The 24,113-nt window shown below is 38.6% G+C and overlaps 1 protein-coding gene across 1 annotated transcript in view; it reads left to right on the plus strand.

The window, feature by feature from the left end:
• The window catches only part of SH3RF1 (SH3 domain containing ring finger 1), a 182,034-nt gene that overhangs the window by 108,673 nt on the left and 49,248 nt on the right, over positions 1-24,113 (plus strand). The window contains exons 3-4 of the mRNA XM_040470877.1: positions 6,219-6,494; positions 7,563-7,658. Coding sequence (XP_040326811.1) covers positions 6,219-6,494; positions 7,563-7,658 — 372 coding nt within the window. The remainder of the gene's footprint in view (positions 1-6,218; positions 6,495-7,562; positions 7,659-24,113) is intronic.

Here is a 24,113-nt window from a genome sequence, read left to right on the forward strand (position 1 = left end):
CTGCAGGAGGTTATAGTCTGGTAGGGGAAACAGGCTGTAAACTGAGTAAGATGAAAGCCATAGTAACAGTATGCATAAGACATGCTGGATGAGCGAGCATAAGAGAAGCACTTTCTCCAGATTTGGGTGAGGCAGGCTTGGGAGAATCTTCCCCAAGGAGGCAATGGCCACTACATCTGGAAAACAGAGTCTGTCCTGCTGACCTGCACCGGAATCAGTCTCTGATCTTAGCCTTATTTACATCTGATTCCAAGCAACAGAAGTAGTCATGCTAGAGAAAATAAAAATAGAAGTGAAATAAAAGCATGTAATTATCAACTGCAGCTGTATCAAGGTATGTGCTGGGGACTCTCAATGTAGGAAGATGGAGAGATGGGCTGCTCTTGAATTTTGGTGAAGGAGTATCTTAGTCCATTTGGGCTGCTCTAATACCACAGACTGGTTAGCTTATAAACAATAGAAATTATTTTTCACAGTGTGTCAGCACGGCCTCATTCTGGTGAAGGCCCCCTTTCTGATTCATGTCTGGTGCCTGCTCAGTCAGTTAAGCATTCCAACTCTTGGTTTTGGTTCAGGTCATAAACTCATGGTTGTGAGATCAAGGCCCACATCAGGCTCTGATTCTAACCTACACAGATGTATTTATCTATTCTCTATACTGCAGTTCCTAGAAAAAGATGTAAGAGTCTCATATAATTTTTTTCTTAAGTTTGGAAAATTCTCTTTGTTCTCTTTCTGGATGATTGAACATAATCTTTTTTTTTTTTTTTTTAACTGTATTTATTTTGAGAGAGACAGTGTGGGTGCATGCGAGTGGGGTAGGGGCAGAGAGAGAGGGAGAGAATTCCCAGCAGGCTCTGAGCTCAAACTGACCAACTGTGAGATCATGATCTGAGCCACCCAGGTGCCCCTGAACATAATCTTATAACCTCAACTTACTTCATTCTGTATTTGCATTTGGTTAAGTATTTGATTAAGTATTGACCGAATAAATGACTATGTATTATCATTTGATTAAATAGCAGTGAGAATACTGTCCAGGGAAATTGGTGAGAAATCTGCTACTTTGTCTCCTGTCCTTTTAACCTTGGGTTTTTTTGTTTTTTGTTTTTTTCCCTCTCTCCACCCTTTCCCTAAGCCGTTAATATCACTAAAACAACGAGGTTGAAAGCAATAACTGGCTGATTGCAATTTAGTCATGGGTTGGGATAGAAACTCCCTAAGGGCTTATGGGTTGGGTTGTAGAAGCTGAGGGTGAGGAGGAGTGGATAGAGTGTATGCAGTGTGAGCAGGAGCTGAGAGCACAGGGCACTAAAGCAGTGCAAAGCCAGCTTCAGCCCACTTTCTTGAGGCACCATGTCTGGAGTGGAGGAGAAAGATAGGCAACCTGGAAAGAGTCTGCTTAAGGAGAATGCTGAAGAAAATGAGCATGCAAGAAAAGATGGCAGTGAAATAGTAAAATAAGGACCAAAAAACGAGTAAATGTGAATGAAGAAAACATGTTTTTCTTCATTTCTGTCTATTCACAACTGCCATCCTCAGAGTGCTGGTAGATATGATTAGTCTGATGAGAAAATTTTATGTGACAAACGTGGGGTGGATAGCAGATGGTAGCTTAAGAGAGCGATCATCAGAGAAAATGTCTCAGCACAGTGCTGTCCAGAAATAAATATTAAAGGAAAGAACAAATGAGAAATGGACTATTATGGGAGTGCCTGGGTGGCTCCGTCAGTTAAGTGTATGATTTCAGCTCAGGTCATGATTTCGTGGTTTGTGAGTTCAAGCCCCACATCGGGCTCTCTGCTGTCAGCATGGAGCCTGCTTAGGATCTTCTCTCTCTCTCTCTCTCTCTCTCTCTCTCTCTCTCTCTCTCTCTCAGAAAGTAAATAAACATTAAAAAGAAAAGAAACGTAGGGTGCCTGGGTGGCTCAGTCAGTTGAGGGTCCGACTTCGGCTCAGGTCATGATCTCGCGGTCTGTGGATTTGAGCCCCACATCACGCTCTGCTGACAGCTCAGAGCCTGGAGCCTGCTTCAGATTCTGTGTCTCCCTCTCTCTCTGCCCTTCCCCCACTCACACCTTGTCTCTCTCTCAAAAATAAACGTATAAAAAATGAAAAAAAAAAAAAAAAAAAAAATGATTATTATGGAATTATGGGATTCTTAGTCCTTTCTGATACTGCTTTGGAAAAATAACTTGTAATACTTATTTTGGATGTTTGTTATATTGAGGTTGAAACATTTCAAGGGATGGTCAAATAATATTTGAATAATAATCCAACCTAGACATCTTGATATCAGTACGTAAGACTTTTTTAACTATTGAAGAATATTTTTGCAAAATACTATTGGTATATTCCGATAGATTTTCACTTTGTAGGGAAAAGCCAACATGTATTTTGTTGTCCAAAGGACATTTAAAAAAATCCTTTCCTGAACCATTTTGCTACTTGTTACTCTGTATGTAGTACTTTCTATTACTGTAATTTCTTTACGCTTCAGTTCTTTCTGGAAAGTTTTTGAAAGTCAAGTTGAAATCAGCCATAGTTCATGCCCATTTAGACTTAACTAAATTCTTAAATTATGTACACCATGGTGCTGTTCCTATGGCAAGAGTATCTTCCAGATATTCTTTTTAGTAGGTCATTGAATCTTTTTTACTTTATGGAGCAGTAAGAAATGCATGAAGGAATTTGAATTTAAAGAGGCTGTCTTGCATGTATATCTGGGCATTGGCATTTAGAGTCTATAAAATAAATTGGCAGTGAATGTTTTATTTACCCATTAGAATCTCAGCTACATCTTCAAGTACTGCTTTGCTAGATATATTGGAATACACTTGATGATACAAAAATGGAGTGTAGAGTATTTCATCAAAAATATTTGTGTGTGGGTCTCATAAGGATTTTAATGTCATGTAAAATATCTGTATACATAATGTAGAAGCAAAAATTAAGAGTAAAACTAGTCCACCGTCATATTTATTCCTTTCTATATGACCAAAATAGTCACTGTTTATTGAAATGTATTCCAGATTAAGAATCGTTATAATCGCTCACCTGTCTAAATTGCCAAGGTTTTTGATAAAGCTGGCAGCATGAATGACAGCTGCAAACTCAAGGTTAGACTGCAGAGTCCGTTTCTCTCTGGCTTTCTCTCCTTTTAAGCCTCCCTTTCATGTGTAGCCAAGTGAAATGTAAGCTCTACAGATCCTCGGGGGCCTTGGCCTGATGAGAGGATACAGAAGAAAGGCAGCAGTTTGGAAAGCCTGCCGAAGGCACGGGGGGCAAAGGGCCTGGGTGATGACATGACTCCCAGACCTTTCAAAGGAGATGAATGAGAAGGCAGTGCCTCCGTGGGCCCCGGACGTATTTTACCCACAAGAGTAGTCTGAGGCTATCAAACCAATTGTTTTGACTTTATCCTTCAGATGTTGCAAAAGGAAAATTCATTCTTTTATTGCCCTTCCAAGTTGTGTAACCATTTATCCTTAATCATCTGCAGTCTGTGTGGGAATAAGTCTTTTAAAGATCACTGAACTTTGCTTGATTTGAAATCAGAGTAGAATTCATTTTATTTAATGTGGGAAACCTTCTTTTGAGAAACTTGACACAAAATGGCTTTTTAGCCTCTTAGAATTTAATTGAAAAAGAACACCATAGAAAAACACAGCCAGATGCGCAAATATCTGCTTGTGGATTAGATTGCCGTAAGCTTTATGATTCTTTTTTCTGTGGTTATTGATCACTGAAATAGCCTTAGCAGTCAAGATTTAGCAAAACAGTGTGAATTAATGAATTTTAGGTTGCAGTCACAGGGATGTAACTAGGCTAACCATAATGGATATCACTGTTATCATGAGTTTTATCCTTACCATTCATTGTATTAAGTATGTGTGATGATTTTAGGGGTACTTAATAGATTTGCTTTGGTGGAAAAGTTAATAAGTCCATTGGGCCACTGGTGTGTGGAAGTGATCTGTGAAGAAATAAATTCCTTCAGTTTCCACGTGAGCATATCACAAAAGAACCATACTGTGGTTTTTTTGGGAATTTTACAGATCTCTTCAAGAAGCAATTCAGAATGGTTTCTAAGAGTGCTAAATCTGTATCTTGGTGCATGGATTTGGCTGGCATGGATTTGGACAGAGTAGGCCAAACAGAGCTAATTGAGGTGGGGAAAAAATCGAGAGAACAGGCCATAATGGTGAATAGAGTTATTTGTCACCGAGTTTGTAATAGGATTTTCAATTAATTCATGCAGGCTTCCAATGCCTTACATTAGCCCTGTCAAGATGAACTACAGCCACATCTAAAATGCCATCCCCTATTAAACCGTGCATGTCAGTGAATTTGTAATTTCTTCTGTTCAACCAGAAGATGAATGGATTCCACTTAGAAAACAAATGTGTGCTTCAGAAACGCACATTTCAAGATTCCAGCACTTCCTTGGAGGAACATTCTTTGCATTGCTATACAGTGAATATGTATTAAAAATGTAATTGCTATGTGAATTCGTCCAAAAAGGAATAGCATCCAGCTGCGTAGAGACAAATACATTTTCAGGTGCTGTGTTTCACTGGTGAACAAGGCTTTTCATACTGGGCAGTGACAATGATGATAATAGTTCATGGGTGTGACAGCAGTTACTAACTGCTGGGTCTTTTGTAGCGGTTTACATACATTAACTCACCAAATCCTCGCAGCAACCCAAATGAAGAAATTGAGGCACACAGCTAGTAAGTGGCTGAGCTGGGATTCAAACGTAGACATTCTGGCTCTGGAGTCTATGTTTCCAACCCTTACGTAAAACTGCCTTATCGTGGTCCCATACAGCTGTGTTCCAAGAGTTGGTTTATTACAGGACTTGTCAGTTCTCTGTCTTTGACTCCATCACTCTTGCACTGTTTCATAATAATATTCATTTCTATGTTTATTTACTATTATTTCCTCAAGCCTGCCTTGGGAAATATTGTTATATTTTGATAACCAGACTTCAATAAATATACAATAAAGTAGAGAATGCAGTGAAGCATCTCTGTGAGAGTAGACAAAAATTAGAGTCCTTCCTTAGCATTCGACACTGAAGGGGAATATGACTAAAGTTCACAGGATTGTGAGGCGCTAGAGTTCCTGATGGGCATTTTCCTTCTGCAGAAACCAAGGGGCACAGCAGAATTGTTTATGAGATTAGGTCACGGTCAGATAACAGAAGTCATGCCTTCATAGGCAGGATCTTAGGTCAGGGTCCAAAAGTCAGAGGGCACATGAGGGTTTCAGAACTTCTGGAAGGCTCAGCTCCTGTCTTCTCAGGATATTGGCCTCTAGAGCAGCTCTCATTAACCAAACACATCACATGGATCAAGCCAACACAAGATGACTGCCAATAGCATTTTGAGAGCCAAGAATTGGCTATTCCTCTTAAGCCAAACAAAAATATTTAACAAAAGAAATTTGGCTTAGGAGCAAGCCAGACTCTAACTCTCTGACCAGAAACCAAAGTAATTTTTAAAAAGTGTATTACGAAGTTCTGTTGCCTCAAGAGTATTAAACTGTGATCCACTTTTTTGGGGAGCGGGGAGATGGAGGAGCACAGGGAGAGGGCAGTACTGTGAGTAATGCTTCTTCCTATTCATTAGAAAGATTAAGCTGTAAAAAAAGAAAAAATTCAACTAGTTAAAGCTTGTGCTTAACACATAGCTATCTGTCCGCCTGCCCACTTCCTGTCCATTTTCCACTCTCATGCCAGCCTCATCTGCCTGACTGACACATGATTCTTACCATGGCCATCTGTATTTCAAACCTGTGAGGGCTTGTCTTTGCCTGAAGGACACAGCGATTGAACCTCTTTAACATGTCATTCTAGATCTTCCATGAGTTAGCTTCTACTTCTCCTACACTTTATATTCCATAATTCCTGCACTCTTTATAAAACTCAGTCCCTCTGCACAGTGTGCTCCATGTCTTTGCTGGTGCTGTGCCCTCTAGTGAGAATGCCTTACTTTTATCTTTTACTCCAGCTTTGCCTGGCTAACTCCTATGTATCCTTGAAGACTTGGCTTATGTGTCACTTCCTCCAGGAAGTGTTTCATTTTCCCACCTGCTAAACTCCAGAGACCTGCACTCTGTGTTGAGTTGACCTTGACTAAAAATAATAATACAGTTAAATTTTTAGACGCTTTTGGATCATTCTTTAATTAAAACTCATCTCTTTCCCTAAGGGTATACCTCAGTTACCTTGTGCCAAAGCGTTATACAACTACGAAGGGAAAGAGCCTGGAGACCTTAAATTCAGCAAAGGTGACATCATCATTTTGCGGCGACAAGTGGATGAAAATTGGTACCATGGGGAAGTCAACGGGATCCATGGCTTTTTTCCCACCAATTTTGTGCAGATCATCAAGCCGTTACCTCAGCCCCCACCTCAGTGCAAAGCACTTTATGACTTTGAAGTGAAAGACAAGGAAGCAGACAAAGATTGCCTCCCGTTTGCAAAGGTAAATTTAGAATGTTTGCCAACTCTTTCTGTGGACCCAGATACACAGGAATATGGCTTATATTTCCTTTCACAAAAAGATAAAATAGTTTTTAAAAATACCTGTGCTTTTAAAAATACCTGGAAGCAGTTTTCTTAAAGTCACAAAAAACTAGACCATTCTTTTTTTTTTTAATTTTTTTTAATGTTTATTTCTGACAGAGAGAGAGAGAGAGAGAGAGAGAGAGAGAGACAGAGGAAGCATGAGTGGGGGAGGGGCAGAGAGAGAGGGAGACACAGAATGCCAAGCCAGCTCCAGGCTCCAGGCTCTGAGCGGTCGGCACAGAGCCCGACGCGGGGCTTGAACTCACACACTGTGAGATCATGACCTGAGCTGAAGTAGGATGCTCAACCGGCTGAGCCACCCAGGCGCCCCTAAAACTAGACCATTCTTATATGAAAGATAATTTTGTTTGATAGTCTGTGTGGTATCATTTTCATATTTATAGCCTAAATTTAATTCTAAGCCACTTTATACGGTATGTGTGCCACTCAGGGATTTTAGCTTACTGAATTATGAATAACAAAATGAAACATCATTACTTCCTTATTTTATACATAAATTTCTTTGCTGAAAGCACACAGGAGTATATCCACTGAATTTATAAAATCCTTTAAAATTTTAAGTAGATAAACAATAGTGTTTTTTATAAAGAAAAGCAGTAGGATATGCATTTAAAGGTGGGTATTTGGTGTATTATCAGAGAGAATGTGAGAAGAGCCTGAAAGCCAGTCTAAAACGGAAGTTCAAGAGGCTGGGGTGAGTAGCATTTAAGGTTGTAATTTGTGGATCTTAACATAATGAGCAGCCAACCCCTGTATAGAAGGAGTTTATAGTTTTACAACGGTCTGAAAGAACCAACAGGTTGTAGTGGCCACTTAGTTTGTGGCAACATTGGATTCATGTACTAAAGATAGGTCATGGCATTTTGATTCATTTACTCTTGAAACTTGAGCCCCTTTATTGAAAAGGGAAATTAAGTGATGAACTTAATGGGATCAAAGAGACTAATGTTTGCTGTTTCTTCAGGATGATGTTCTGACTGTGATCCGCAGAGTGGATGAAAACTGGGCTGAAGGAATGTTGGCAGACAAAATAGGAATATTTCCAATTTCATATGTTGAGGTAAGTTAATCTGTAGAAAATTCAAACATGTTAGTATTCAGCTTAGTAAACAAATCTTAATTATGCAATTTGGGTATTACGAAGTCCTTAACAGTCATTTTGCAATATGTACACACAGCAAATTCCTAGGTTGTGCACCTTAAAGGAATACAGTATTATATGTCAATTATATCACAGTAAAACTGGGGTAAAAAAAGAAAGACAAAAACCTAGAAGGAGAAGGAGGAAATGGGGAAGGAGAAGGAGGAAATGGGGAAGGAGAAGAAATCATCGTCTTCACAACACAAAACATCAGGAATGCCCTGTTCCAGATCACTGGATGGATTAGGAAGAATTCCTCCATCCACCTACAGTTACTGAAGACTATGAAATGTTTGAAACTCTTTACCTTATCCCCCTGCCAAAAGCATTCCTGTGTCTTGTTAAATGTTACTGTATGCTTCCTGTCAGTACCTATATTGTTTGCAGGTGTTCTATTCTGTTTGCCAGCTTTGGTTGATAACGTTCTGAGTGAGGTGGGAAGTGAGTGTATCTGTGTACCTATTTCTTTCCTTATCTGCCACGTCATCAGAACCAGAATGGTGATTTGCAGAGTAGGCCTCTAATAAACATGAAGTAAGTGAATGAATCTTCCCCCATGTCATCCCAGCAACACCTTAGTCCCTTCTCCCTTTTTAATCAGCTTTACCCAGAAAGGTTACAGCCAGCCTGACTCAGTGAAATCTTTATAGACAGTATCTATAAAGTAACACGGTTCTATTATTTAAAGAATAGCACAAATTAAAAATGAAATAGGATGTGACAGTTTACAAGAGGCCTACATCATGTATCATAAGCATTCATGTCCTTTAGTTATAAGAATTTCTTGCTGAAAATTGAAGGCATTTTTAAAGAATGAGACACAGCCCAAACAACCATAAAGGGTTAGCTGAGGTCACAGAAGGATTCTGGAAGATGGGAATTCTTAGCGCATATCTGTGTGATGGATAAATAAGGGTTAACCAAGAGGAATGGAAGAAGAACATTTTTATGGCAGGAAGAACATCCATGCAGGAAGACTGGAATGTGCAACAGCCAAAAAGTAAGAGAGAACACCGATTGTTTGGGGGAACTGAAAGTAATTCTGTTGCTTAAGATATTAAAGCATGTATCTGAAGCATATAAGAAGGAAAAACCACCAGCACTTATTTTCTCATCTTTTTATCTGAGGCGTTTGTTTTGGCATGATTTTGAAAACTAAAATGACAAACTGTGTCATTGTAGTTAGCACTCAATTTTTCCCATAGACAGTAAGATTGCCAAAGATTTCATTAAAAATCAGTTTGACTACTGTATACCCATGGAAAAATAATTCAAACCATGTATGAGCCTTGAATTTTATCCATACCCTTCAAATGTTCCTATTTATTGAAATATTTTTTTCTCCTTTGAAAGTAAACAACAGGAAAAAAATTCTTACATCTCAGGCAATCCTTTCTGTACATTATTTATATATATTCTAGCTGTGGGTCATGGAAAATTATAAGCATTTCCAAGTATTTGAATAGTTACACTGAAAAGCATGGGTAAGCACAAGATTAGTAATGAAAGCCTGTCTTTACTTGTTAGGTATTATCAATATTACATGCCAATACTTGGTTTGTGATGCATGAAAAAGGATTGCTATACTTTTGTTACTGAGCAGGTGTAGAATTGTGCAGATAGGCGTAAAAGATCCACCCCCGGCAAATCCAGAGTCACTGTGAGTCACTCGGGTCATTAGAATTATTTATTCTAACTTAAGTTGGAAAGATAAACATCTACCCAGTGGAAGGTTTTTTCATTCTTCTGCCTCCTTTCTTTCAAATGAGTATTTTTCTCATTTGAACCAGAATTTTGCCATTTGAGACACAGTAAACAAATCATCTATCTCTAAGAGACTATGAACATTTCTTTGATGTCAGGCCATCAGATTGAAGTCTCTGGTAGGAGCAGAGCATCTGGGGATTAGTAACACCTGGTTTAGCCTTTAGGGGAATTGAGGGGAGGCAGATTTCAATAGGAACTTACCAAAATTCAACTATTTAAATAAAGTATAGACTGTCTTACAAGACAATCTTAGATGGGGTAAAGCCAGTTATAAGGAATCAAAAACAGAGCTTTTTCCTGAATAATGGCCTTTCTCTTGCTCTGTAAACCACTTCAGGGTCCAGACTGTCCCCAGTATAAAAATAGGCTGTGTTATAAAAATCCATTTGTAAATAATTTTCTTATCTCTTATAAATATACATTTAAGTCTCCATGGTTGTTAAGTGATTTTGCTTTTTCCACAGTGCTCCAAAAACTGTTACCCCCCAAGAAGTTCTGGGAGGATCACATGTATAACATATTTTGAAGGGTCTGACATGCTGTGTTTTATGCATAGTGGTTTGGAGCTCAGATTAGTCTGTAATCCAGAATATGCCAGAGTATAGTATGATCAAATAAAAGAATCTCACCACCACATATAATGAGAGAAATGAGTTCACAATTGAATTCTGAGTCCCAGAGTGACATCTTTGATCTCAGCAAAAGCTGGAACTCCCCCTCAACTCCTAGCTGGTTGGCTTTGATAATGGAAATGTTCAAGGAACTTGGTTGCGGCAGAAACTCTAAACAGGATGGGCCTGAGGATAGGATTGTGGACCTGGAGTAGAACCATGGGGTCAGAGGTTCAGCTGTGGAATTAGAGGGTAGGGTAAATTGAAAGGAGCTGAGCATTAGAGGTCGGTAAAGAGAATTGAGTGGGAGGATTGAGATAGAAATAGAAATGCTGTTCGAATAGTTTGCCTTCCCTTTTTGTCTTCAGTTGTCCTTTCTCTTCTCCCTCCACATCCCATAACTGTGTACTACAGTCTGTATCTGTATTAGAATAAGGTGATAAAATGGTATAGCAACTTGCAAGCAAATGGCCCCTTATTAAAGTACAAAATTCTTCAAGTTTTGAACAGAGAAGGAGCCTCTGGTTGAGGGGAATGAGTAGGGCAAAAAATGGCCCTATAAAGGTCCTTGAATTTATCACTTGGAGCCTTTGTTTAAGCTCCTAAGATTGGGGTTGAGTCATAGAGGTTGTGGATTCTATTCTGCTTAAATAGGATCTGCCTAGACTTGAGCAAGCTGGAAAGTCATGAGGGGTAGGGGTCTCTTAGGGAAATCTGGGGAATTCTTGAAGACACCATGCCAGAATATGTATAAAGGGTATATTTGTCAAGGACTGAATGCAGCTTAAAAAAAGAAACCAGTAGCTTTTTTCTTTATTTGTTAAAAAATACCAGTCTTCTGTAAGATAGGATGGAAGACTTTAACAATGTCTTTAATTCAGAGCTGACTCATTCAAGTTTAGCAGTCATTTGAACAAGTATGACATGATTCTTAGCAAGCAAAAAAGTTTGAATGAAGTAACTGCTAAATGTGGGATTTGGGATGTTTTTCAACCATTGTGTATTGTAGACTCTGGTGAACTATAAATTGTATTAAGTTTATCATTTTATGTTGGTTCTTAGTCATTCATTTGAATATCAATTGTCCAGTTTTTTTAACAGCAACCAAAATATTTAATTATTTAGCAACCTGTGCCTCTGCCATGGATATAATATAAAAATAAGCATTCCTTTTGTGTAGATGGCATGAAGTAGGTATGCCCAATAGACAACTATTTTTACTCTTAAGTCACTATCAGAATTAAGGGCTATGTTTCTTGTTTTTTAGATCTGTGATCAAATATCACTTCTTCTGACAAACTTTTCCTCACTACCTTATCTACAGTAGTTCCTTTTCATCTGCTTGCTTTACCTCACACATTTGGTGGTATGATTGTGGAGAAAAACTTGTGCCCTGAATCCAGATGACTGGAATCAAGTTTTCACTCTACCACTAACTGACTTTGGGCCTCTTCTTTAATTTGTAAAATAGAACCACTTCCTAGGGTGGTTTCATTCCAATGATACTTCCAAGCAGTGCCTTAGCACCTATTAAGAGCTGTATAAGTGATAGCTGTGATTATTATCACCATTGTTATTATTCCTTTAATAATTTATTTGTTCATGTGGTTACTGTCTCCTAACTCTGCCTGCTCCCAGTAGAAAGTGAGCTCCTGACAGCAGCACCTTGTCTTCATTCTGGTTTACCTTGGTCTCCTGAGGTCCTTGTACAGCATCTGCCCATAGTAGACTCTCAATAACTATTGGTTGTTAGTTGCTCATTTATACAACCTAGGCATACATTTCATATATCTCATCATTGATTTATCTTAGTGTTATTTTAGGAAGTTCTGTTTCTCAAAGCTGAAAGGTTTGTTGTGTTACCTTAGTGAGATCTTTTTTTTAATGAGGCTAGGTGAGGGTTTGGTTGTGTCTAGCATTTTTCCAGACCAAATAATAGTAGCCATATTCTGTGGGTTAGATTTTGAAGCCTCTACTAATTATTTATCTTTAACATACAGAAAATCCCCGAATACTTTCTGGATGAATTTTCACCTGCTTGGGATTATTCCTTTGGCTTACTTTGAGCAGAGTTAGGGTGGTCTTGTTGTCAAGGATCCTCATTTTTTTAAAATAACTTTTTTGAGTTATAAGTGACATACAGTAAACTGCACATATTTCAAGTATACAACTTGATGAGGTGTTATTTGTTGTGTTCAACTTTTAGAAGCAACCCATAGGCGAATCTTGGGACATGTTTCTGTGGCTAGGGAATAGAATGAAGTGTTATCAGCCTTAACAGTGGAAAATCATATGTGCAGGTCTCAGAGGGCACAAGTGGCCTTAAGGAATGCTAGCTTCCTCCTCTACAGAGTTGGGGAATTGGGAAATCTCATCTGTGCTCCAGGAAGAAGTAGAGGTTTAGATACATAGTTTGAAGTTGCCAAGGTGACTGACCCTTGGAGGAGCTCAGAATAGCAATAACTTTCTTTCTTAACCTAAAGCCTTTCCTCTAGAGAATAATGAGATCAAAAGACCAAAATAATAGTTCTTGATTTAATATCAGAGAGAGTTGCTTGAGCAGTATAAAAAGATATTCTATCATCTGTATTTTTGAGTGTATTCTTTTTCTTTAAAATTACAAAATAAATTGTTCAGTTAATTGAAATCATTTTGTAAAAAAGAAATGCAGGAAAGTTAGGGGGAAGTTGGAGAGAATAACTATACTGCTTGGCATTCAAACTTCCCCTTCTATTCTGAAGTAAATTAATTTTTATAAAAGAAATTTAGAGAAATTGTTGGAAAGTCAGAAGGGCAGAATTACTGTGTTGCTTACCACACTTTTTCCTTCAATTCTGAAATAAATTAATTTTTACAAATGAAATTTAGAGATATTGTTGAGAAATCAGTAAGGGAGAATTACTCTGATGCTTGGCATTGTACTTTTGTCGATTGAGAAATACAGCAAGACTGAAGGGCAAACCAAAAGTTTTTATTTGGGGTCTGAGAATTATAATCCAAGAGACACAGATTTGAGCAGGAATTGAAAATGTGTTCCAAAGTTGGGAGAAAAGAGGAGGGCTTTTAAACGCAAGAGGGGATTTCCAGTAAAGCCACATAAATTGTTTGTCAAGTATTATGATTGGTGCTGACAGGTTGAAGCTATTCTTATCTGGCCATGATTGGTTGCTAAGGGCTATCATGAAGCAAAAAGTCCATTTCTAAGTAAAAGAAAAAAGTTCATTTCTCTTGAAATGGCAGAGTTGCAGCTGGTACTCCAGGATGCTTGTGGTTTGGCAGTGACCTATATTTTGAAGTTCATCTTTTCTTTCAGGTGGGAACATGCATAAATATCCTTAATGGCCTCCCAGCTCCATTTTATTTTTTTTATTTTTTTATTTTTTAAATTTTTTTTTTTTCAACGTTTATTTATTTTTGGGACAGAGAGAGACAGAGCATGAACGGGGGAGGGGCAGAGAGAGAGGGAGACACAGAATCGGAAACAGGCTCCAGGCTCTGAGCCATCAGCCCAGAGCCCGCCCAGCTCCATTTTAAATAGCTCTCCTGGCAAGACTGACTCCATTTTGATGCTTCTTTCACATTTCTCCCCCTTTGATCAAAATCTTTCCTCAACTAATAGGTCATCCAACATTGGTATAGGTGTCCTCTGCACTAGGAAGGCTAGTTTTTAGAAAGTCACATCCCACAGAGGAGGGAAACTAGAGGCAGGGTGTTTGGTCTGTTTGAGGAGAGCTTGTGACCACAATTATGCAACAGGGAGGTTTTCAGGAGACAAAGCTTAGGCACTGTCTTTACTTGAGCAGTTTATCAAATTTATGATGGGAGCATGAGGAAGTCCACATGAGTAGGCTTGGCGTATCATTTGAAGCCTTTGAGCAATGATTTTTGTTTCCTGAGTTGTACAACACTGAGAAATGCAGAGTTAATAGTCGCATTAAGACAACGAGATTAATAAAACAGTGAGTAATATTATTTGTGGCCCCATTCTTAGGATGGTCCCCATCCCAATTGGAAGCCAGCTGAATAAATATGGAAATCTAAGGTTAAACAAGCTTGTTATTCCAGGGGAGGGAGTTCCTTTTAGGGGTTTGGTGGGTTTGAAAAGCTTAGTTGTTTCCCATTCCACCTGGCTGGATGCATTAACCCAGGTGCAACAGGAAGTATTTGTGATAGCACACATCCCTCCTTGGGCATCCAACAGGTAGTCTAAAGCTATGTTGTTGTCAAGGGCCACACAGGAGGGAAAATCTAAAGATTTCTTTTGAGCTCTAATGGCTCTGGAAGTTGATCTGGCCATTCTGTTTATAGTTTGGGATAGGTTTCATATCATGTATTTGTTCCATGCAGGTACTATCCCAGGCCAGGAACTAAAAATTTTCCCAAACTAGGCTGTTTCTAAAGAGTTGACCCCCAAACTAGGTTGACGGTTTTGGGAGTGGCCACACCTGTTGTCCTCATTCAGAGGGATTTTCATCAGGTTAACCTTTAATTATATTAAGGACTCTCTTTTGTCTTCCTGGTTTCTGGGAACCTTGAGTTATTAATTTAAGAATTGTGAATGGAGTTATTATATAACCCAGGAGACATTTTCCGAGGAGTCTGTCTAAACAATTGAATGTCTGTGGTTTATTTTTATATGCACAGACAAATGTGTCCTGAGGGTACACAAAGTACACCTGCTAGTGTATGGTTATTTATAGATTTGTTTACCAGTATGGAAGAGGGTTTATGATCAAATGAGAGATCTGTGTGTAGTTTAGTGTAATTATTTTTTCAGGAATTGAGTGGCTTGTTTGCCCAGCCTATAGATCTCATTTCTAGTTGTTAGAAGGTGTTACATAGAGGGTCAGGGCAAGATATACAGAAGGATATCTATTTTTGATTCAAGCCATTGATAAAGGAGGGCTCATGGATATCGTTGGTACTCCGTTAGACAGGGGGACCCAAAATCATGGGGTATGTTTTGCCTGGCAGCAAAACTATCTTGACACAGTAAGTGGAGCTTGAAGGGGTTGTTTGATTTGTGGTACAATTCAGAAGGGATGAAAAATTATTGACAGGTATAACAAAGTTACCATAGAGTTGGTAAGGGGCTTATGATGATATGTCCAACAATTAGATAAGTCTCCTATTTTGGCCATAGACTGGGATAACCAAATAAGGGTATTTTTATGCCAAATTTCTCTGTGGACTAAGGACAGAATGAATAGGATCAGAAAAATCATCCTTGGGTATAGTAAAATCAGAACCCTTTAAACAGAGTTAAACAATTGAAACCAGGAGGAAAAAGAAGAATCAAGTGGAGTACAGTTATTGCTGTAACAAGGAGTAGGATACCAAATATTTCATGAATGTTTATTGGCTAAAGGGTTTAATATACAGGCCTGGTCCAGATTCTTGGGAAGCAGTCTGTATCAGGTGTCATATGCTTCTAATCCTGGCTGAGTAGTCTTCAAGATGGTCCTGGGCTGTCTGGAGCCTTTAAATGTAAGGTCCCCAGTGGCTTCAGATGACCATTCAGGAGCTGATGCACTTTTAAAATGAATCTATGCATCAGTACCCTTGAGTTTAGCAGTACAGAGATTGGTTAATAATGCTTGGTATGGTCCTTTGGCTATGAGGTATCTTCCTGGAGATGACGTTTCCAGTAAACATCATCACCAGGTTACAGGTCATGGTAATGTATGTCTTTGTCTTCTGGGAGCATGCTGTGAAAAGGTTGCTCTATGAGCTATAAGTTAGTTTATGAGTTCCTTGCAGTAGATTAAAAGGTCTCCTTTTTGGAAAGCTGGTTCATATATTCCTTCCATCTAGCCTCATAGGTCTGCCAGTGATTAGTTCAAAGGGTGACAACCTGCTTTTTCCTGTTGAGCGACACCAAGGGCAGAGCTCTGGGCCTAAGCACTTTAAAGGATTCTATGGGTTTTGCCAATTGATTTTTGATAATCCTGTTGGTGCATTCCACCAGTCCTGAGTACTGGGGATGGTAAACACAATGAAAATGTAGGATGTGCCAGATTTTACAGATTGAATTACCTGACCAGTGAAATGGAAACCTCTGTCATTAGGGAGTTCTGAGGGAATTCTACAAATGAGAATATTTTTTTCCCAATAGTATTTTGCTCACTGATGAGGCTGTGGCTCTGTGGTATGGAAATGCTTCTACCCAGTGAGAAAGCATACGGATCATTACCAATACAAATTTGTATCCCTAAGAAGGCTGCAACTGGATGAGATCCGTTTGCCACATAACAAAGGGACCTAAGATAGGGAAAATATTCCATAGAGGTATGAATGGGTTTTTAGGGGTTTATTTTGAACAAATTTGTTATTTCTGGTATACTTGGGAACCGACTTTGAGAGACAGCTTCCAGTAGTACTGATTTCCCCATAAGATCATTTTGTCAGTGTTCCAATCGTTAAAAGTCATGATATACATTTATTGTTAATACTTGTTTCTCTGCAGACAGTCAGGGAAGACTGGCCATCCACTTGGACCTACCCATAAATTTCTTTTTGGTTTAAATTTGCATTCTTGTTCAACACATTTTTTCTTACTTTGTTGTGCAGCCAAATATGCTGTTAGAAGTTGGTCCTTCATATTGATAAAGGACTCAGCCAAGGTTAAGGATGCCCTGATTATCTTAGGGGCTAAATTTAGGGCTGCTCTCCTGGCAGATGCATCAGCCAAATGCTTTTCTCTTGTTTGTCACAGAGTGTGTTGGAGTTTTTGGTTTTTGTAGGGTAGAGATTTAGGTAGTTGAATGGCTCCTAAAAGGTTTAAAACATAAGCGCTATTTTTTTTTTTTTAATCTTCTGTCCAGAGGAGGTCAGAAAACCTTTTGTTTTCAAAATAATACAACGTCATGGACAACACCAAAGGCATATTGGCTGTCAGTATAAATATTGGCAGTTTTATTTTTGGATAAGATGCAAGCTTGACTTAATGCATGAAGTTCTGCCTGTTGGGTAGAAGTTGCTTGGGGCATTGAGTCAGCTTCAGTTGTTCCATTTAAGGATACAATTTTGTAACCAGCCTGATATTGACTTGTTTATTCTTTTAGGTAAGATCCATCAGCAAACCAAATTAATTCAATATTTTCAAGAGGGGTTCCTGTAAATCAATTAAGAGTCAACAGTTACATTTCTCTCTCATGAACAAAAGGGAAAAAGGTAATCAATAGGTGCCTCAGGGTAGGAAGGTTATATAGGCTCTGTGCTTTATCTTATTAAAGGCTTCCTGAGATCCTTCTGCCCATGTAAAGGTCTCTGTTTGGTCAGTGTAAGAAGGGAATAGAAGGGCTAAGCCATGGTAGAGAAATTTAGGATATAATTTCTACAACATCCTGCCAACCCTAAAAACCCTCTGAATTGTCTTTTGGTTTTAGGGGCAGGAAGGCACGAGATACCTTGAAATCTTTTGGGATCCAGAGAAGGCCATGGTCAGTGATCAAATGTCCCAGATATTTAACTTGGGATTTATAGGATTGAAGTTTTTCTTTAGATACTTTGTGTCTCCTTTTTGCTAGTTCTTGAAGGAGATGGAATTTGTTTTTGAGAAATGCCTCTCCAGAAGTTGAACACGGGGGTCATCTACATATTATAGAAGGGAGGACTGATATCGAAATTCTTTATTGATGATAAAGATTGTAGAAAAATAGGTTGGACTCTCAGTGTATCCCTGAGACATTACTGTCCAAGGGTACTTGTCCTTCCCAAGTGAAAGCAAATAGGAACTACCTTCTAGAATTGATAGGAATACTGAAAAAGGCACTACACAGATACATGACTCCAAAGAATTTACTTTCTGGTCATATGACTTAAAGAAAGTTGTGAGGATTAGACACGACTGGGTGCTGAGGTATAACTGTGTTGTTTATTGCTTTCAGATCTTGGACAAACCTCCATTCCCTTCTAAGAGGTTTTTGGACAAGATAGGAGTATTTCAAGAACTTGTATGAGGAACTGTGAGACCTTGCTTAATGTATTCCTCAATAATGGGCTCAGTTCCTTGAGTAGCATCTGCATTTAAAGGGTATTGGTGAATATTAAGCAGGGGCTTATTTTCCTCAATTTATATTTGTATTGGTAGTATATAATGAATGTACCCAATGTCAGTTGCATTTTATCTATCTATCTATCTATCTATCTATTTATTTATTTTTAAGTAGGCTTCACACCCAGCATGGAGCCCAACGCAGGGTCTGAATTCATAACCCTGAGACAACCTGAGCTAAGATCAAGAGTCATCCACTTAACTGACTGAGCCACCCAGGTGCCCCCTCTGTTTTGATTTTAGACCATATTTCGGGTGGAATGGAATCTAGGAAGGGATTTGGTTCAATTATAGTGCCTGAGAAGACTGTGATAGCTATGGACAAGTCTTCTTGAGGATTGTCAATTGGAGATGTAAAAACTGTCTTTTGAGAAAAAAAAAATGTGAGCTTTGTATGCCTCAGGGATATCTCGTCCTAGGAGGTGAATAGAGGCAGAGGGAACTAAAAGGAATTGATGAGTTCCTTCATTGGGCTTGTGTTGAAAGAAAAGGAATTTTGAAATGGTCATGGGTTGACTAGAAACACCCACCATTTGTGTAGTTTTAGTACTCTAAGAAAGGGGAAAGGTGAGGCTGGTGGAGATGAGGACTGAGTATATGGCTTTAGTGTCTGTTAGAGCCTTAGTTACCTCATTCCCAATGGGTAAGTCTGTTTTTCCCAGGTAGTCAAAAGCATAGGGAAAAATCCTCTTTCAATCCTTAGGGCATCTCTACTGTTGGGAGTATTTAGGTTGGAATTCCTGGGAGAAATCATAGTTTCTGAGGCTATTGGTCTTATAGGAGACTTTCACTTGTAAACAAAACTTTTCTTGGTGTCTGGGCTTTTTACAGTAGTGGCAAACCCCTTTAAGGATGGATGGCTTGACTGGTGGATTTTGGAAGATAGATTTGGTTGTTAAATGTTGCATTTGTAAGCTCATTATTTGGGTAGCTTGAATATGGATACTTAAAATTTGAATGACTTTTCAATTTTTTCTTTGGATCCTTTGGCTAGTTCAGGCAAGTTGACTAGGTTATAAATATCCATAATGGCCCAGTTAAGTTACTTAGGTTAAACAAATGTGCTTAGTTCTTCATTTAACCTGTTCAGGAAGGTTGAGTTAAACAGGGTGAGCATTGGGGCGCCTGGGTGGCTCAGTCGGTTAAGCCACTGACTTCAGCTCAGGTCATGATCTCGCAGCCTGTGGGTTCGAGCCCCGCATCGGGCTCTGTGCTGACAGCTCAGAGCCTGGAGCCTGCTTCGGATTCTGTGTCTCCCTCTCTCTCTGCCCCTCCCCTGCTCATGCTCTGTCTTTCTCTGTCTCTCAAAAATAAGTAAATGTTAAAAAATTAAATAGATAGATAGATAGATAGATAAATAAATAGGTGAGCATTTCATAATTAATTAAATCTAGACAATATTTGTTTTAGATTCTTTCAAGGTGATTAATCATAACTTCCTCAGGTTTTGAGTGAAGTGTTGGGTATTTTCCCAGTCAATAATTTTAGGAAAAAGTTTAGGAATCACTATAAAGTATTTTTTTTTTTGCTAGTTTGAGAATATTCAATTGGTCAATTGCTCTCCACTTACTGAAATTCTCGAAAGGATTTTTCTAATTTACTCTATGCATTCTTTAGCTCTTCCTTCAGAAGAGCTGAATCTTCAGCATGGACCACTAGATTAAATTCCTTTGCAAAACTTACAGGATTATATTTAGGATCTGGGAACTCTTTAGTAATAGCCCAGAGTTCCATTTTTGTCCAAAGAGTAGAGATCAGGGAGGGGGATCCCTAACCACTTATATTAGGTTTAACCATAAAGGGAGTGGCAAAGGCTGGTGGCTCAGGATCTGAGTCATTAGAGTAAGGAAGTTCAGCTAGTGAAGGATAGAGAGGTGGTGAGCAAGCAGGAGGAGGAGCAAAGGGAATATGAGCAGAGATATCAGAGGAGCCTTTGAAAGACTCCTCCAATTTAGTATGTCTCTGAAACAGCTCAGAATTAGCCCTGGTTAATTTCAAGTTAGCATTCTGGAGGGAAGCACTTTTGGAAGTATTTATGCATTTAGAGCCCTTGAAATGCCAATGAAAATAGGCTTCCCACTCAGGCTGTTTTGTCTTACAACCTCTTTCAATCGGCTGCACAGATAAACCAATTTAGGAATTTCAAAAGAGCCCCAAGTGAGCCAGTTCAATTGTAAGTTATCCTGAGTAATCATCATTCAGCATGACAAACATTTGTAGGACAAAGGTCCATAGTTTTTATACATAAAGCCAGCGGGAATTCCAGAGGGGACTGATTAGTAGCCTCCTCTTTAGACAGTGAACTACCTATTTTAACAAAGAGTGTGTACTTACCAGAGACACGACAGAAAATCTTCTGTTAGTAAAGGCTGGCAACACAGGACACCAAAACAGAGCCTGAACCTTGACTGAGTTGGGAGGTTCAGGAACAAGAGGACTACTACTGTAACTCAAAACACAGGAGACAACAGAGTGCACTGAACTCTTGTAGGCACCTTACTTGAATCCACAACAGCAGCAGAGGTGGAGGTGAAGGTCAGCTGCTTTGGATCCCACTTCTGACACCACGTAATATCAAATGAGAAATGCAGCAAGACTGAAGGGCAAACCAAAGGCTTTTATCTGGGGTCTGAGAATTGCAATTCTAGTGACACAGATTCGAGCAGGAATTGAAAATGTGTTCTGAAGTGGGGAGAAAAGAAGAGGACTTTTAAAGGCAAAGGGGGAATTTACAATAAAGCTATAAAAATTGTCAAGTAATATGATTGATTCTGAAAAACTGAAGCTATTCTTACCTGTACATGATTGGTTGCTAAGGGCTATCACTAAGCAAAAAGTCCATTCCTAAGTAAAAGAAAAAAAGTTCATTTCTCTTGAAATGGCAGAGTTGCAGCTAGTGCTCCAGGATGCTTGTGGTTTGGCAGTGACCTATATTTTGAAGTTCATCTTTTCTTTCAGGTGAGGACATGCATAAGCCTTACTTCCTTAATGGCTTCCTGGCTTCTTTTTAAATAGCTCTCCTAGCAATACCTACTTCATTTTGATGTTTCTTTCATACTGCCATTTTTAATTCTAATAACTAAATATATTGAAGTAGCTTTTTTTTTTCCTTAGCACAGTGGGCTCCATCTCATAGTGCATGTTTTGTTATCTTCTGAATGTTATTACCTTGATACAAGTAATTGTTGCCTTTTCATTCTGCCACAACGACAGAAGGAAAAATGAGCACTGGTTTCTGAATTTCTAAGGGCAGAGGCAGGTCTCCTCTGGACTACAGGAACAACTGCTTAATACATATGGCTCGAGGCAACTTGACTAGATTCAATCTGACAAAGAGGCCTTTAAATTAGGTAAGGAACTTTATTTAAGGCAGTTTGCACTCCATCTATTATTCAGTAACCCTTTCTAATTTAAAAGTTTCCTATCAAGAAAACACTCTGGGAGCTGAGATTCTAAAGATCAGTTAATGTTTATTGAATTCTCACTGCATGAATGGGCAGTTTCCAGTACTCTGAGTAGCTTTGGAGAACATAAAAATGCAGGTCTCCTGTGGTGCCTTCATCAGAGACTGAGGATAATGACCAACTGGTGTCTAACATCCACAATGATTCCCCAAGGAACCCTCAAATTACTTAGCCTGGCTGTATCCCCCTGTACATAACCAGGGCCCTCACTAAGTTGATCTACTGATTGTTCCTGGAAAACATAGTTTGGAATTGCTGCCTTTACAGCTCATCTGGGATATTTCTTTGTCCAACTATCTGTAGAAAGTTTACTCTTTCTTCAAGGTCCAGGTGAATACTGTCATTTTTCATGAAGTCCTTCTTTCCTAATTCTCCTGTGCAGAAACAAAACAGAACAAACACCTTCCTCCTTGCTTCGAATATCTATGATACTCAGTTTGTACCATTTTAGATCTGGCACATGCTAAGAATATAATTATGTGTGTAGATGATTTAATGTTTTCCTGTGTTCCTTGGGAGCCACATCTTACATAAAGAATATTTTTAATGATTTTATTTCAGTAATATAATCACATTGTGGAAAAGTTGGAGAGGAAACAAATAACCCTTAGTCCTATCACACATGATTTTGATAAATATCTTTCCATTCTTTCCCCTTATGCTTTAACACATGATTTTGCCATTCTCTATGTTATTATAATACTACTAATCATCAGGGTTTTTACTACATAATAAACATTCTGGTAGCTAAATCATAATTTAGTTAATTTTTTCCCCATCTTTTAAACAAGTTAAGTGTCTTGTTTAGGGACACACAGCCAGTAATTGAAAAGCAAACTGTGGTCTCCATTCTGCAGTCCATTGATGCCCCACATTTCTGCCCTGTGCTAGCCTTACAGCACATGGAATACTAGAGTTCCAAATACTGGTATAGAGTCACTGTTATTAGCAAGCTTTGCTTAAAAAGTATGTAGGACATTTTGATTTTTCAGCAAGAATAATGATAGCTTTTTAAATTCTAACACTTAAAAGGTTAATTTTCAGAAATGACTCTTTATTCCACAATTTCAAATATCTGAGGTTGCCTTTTTTTAAGAGAAAAATCACAAATTAATTAAAACCATTATAAGACCTTTTCAATTTTATTGATATTTAAAAATATTATATTTCGGTATACATCCTAAATTTGGTGGTAACTAGGCTTTAAGAAACAAATTAGATTCATTTTAATTAACACAGGTTAAGTTCTGTCTTGTATCCTGAAGAAGATTGAATGGATATTCTACTTTATTCTGCACATTTGTGCACATACGTGGCATATAAATGGCATAAACAGAAGCATCTTGATTATTAAACCACTGAGGAACATGCTTCTCTAAAATGAAATTGAATGTATTTCTGGAAAATTTTTCCTAAGTGTTGTAAAACAGCATTGTCTTTTAAAATAGTGTTTAGTGGCAGTGTGCCTATTAGGTTTCACATGTGTGTGGAGCAAAACTTTCTCTACAGGCTGAGGAGAAGGAAGATCTTAAACAAAAGTGCAAATTCATGATAGTCATTATTCTCAGTATTTTTCTGTATCTGATTCCTTCTTGGTGATTAGCTTTCCTCCCTGTGCCTTACAACCTTCCACCCCTTCTCTCTCTTTCTCTCTCTCTCTCTGTCTCTCACACACTCGCACACACACACACACACAAACACACATTAGGTACTAGGGCAGGAGAAATAGTCATTCACTAGTTTATTAACTGATTATGTATCACTGTGGAATTTCTGTCAGTGTGTCATTTCACACTGACAAATTATTACTTAGAATTTAATGGCAATTGCATATTCTTAACCTCCTGAGATACCTATTCCAGATGTAGTATTGCTACATCTGGTAATGAGGTCCTTGAAAATAAAATGTATGAGTGGAATGTATCCTTTTGGTTTATAGACATTTCTTATTTGTGGTGTGCATTTGGTGAACGAATACCACACCAAAAGAGACCCACACAAAACCTAGAGTATTAGAGTCAGTGGGCACAGAAAACTGAACTGAGCCCAACTTCTAAATAACCATTGGTCTCAGTCCTTGACACCATAGTAAGATTGTAGACCTGTTGTTTCAGAAGTAACAGGTGTGACTGACTCTTTAGCTTTAACCGTCAGGGTAGAGCTTTCCTCTCTCTCTCTCTGAATTCTTCTGCATATTTGCTGCTCAGAGTCTCCCCGTCATCTTGATGGATGAAGTGTTTCTTTTCCTTTTAGTTTCTGTCTCCTCCTCCCAAACCTTTCATTCTCCAGGAACTTGGTCACATCATATGTATCTTTTCTGTTCTGCAGTTCAGTTATTTGCTTTCCTCCTGGCTTCCCCTTTATGTAGGGAAATGAGCAGCTTTTTGCTCACCTCAAAACTATTTTCCTTGACTGCACTCCCTTCACGTTATGATTCTACCTCTTTCCTTCCTTTCCCTGCCAAAATTCTCATAAG

The sequence above is a fragment of the Herpailurus yagouaroundi genome, unplaced genomic scaffold (genome assembly GCF_014898765.1).
Source record: "Herpailurus yagouaroundi ecotype Mexico unplaced genomic scaffold, PumYag 28, whole genome shotgun sequence".
NCBI lineage: Eukaryota > Metazoa > Chordata > Mammalia > Carnivora > Felidae > Herpailurus > Herpailurus yagouaroundi.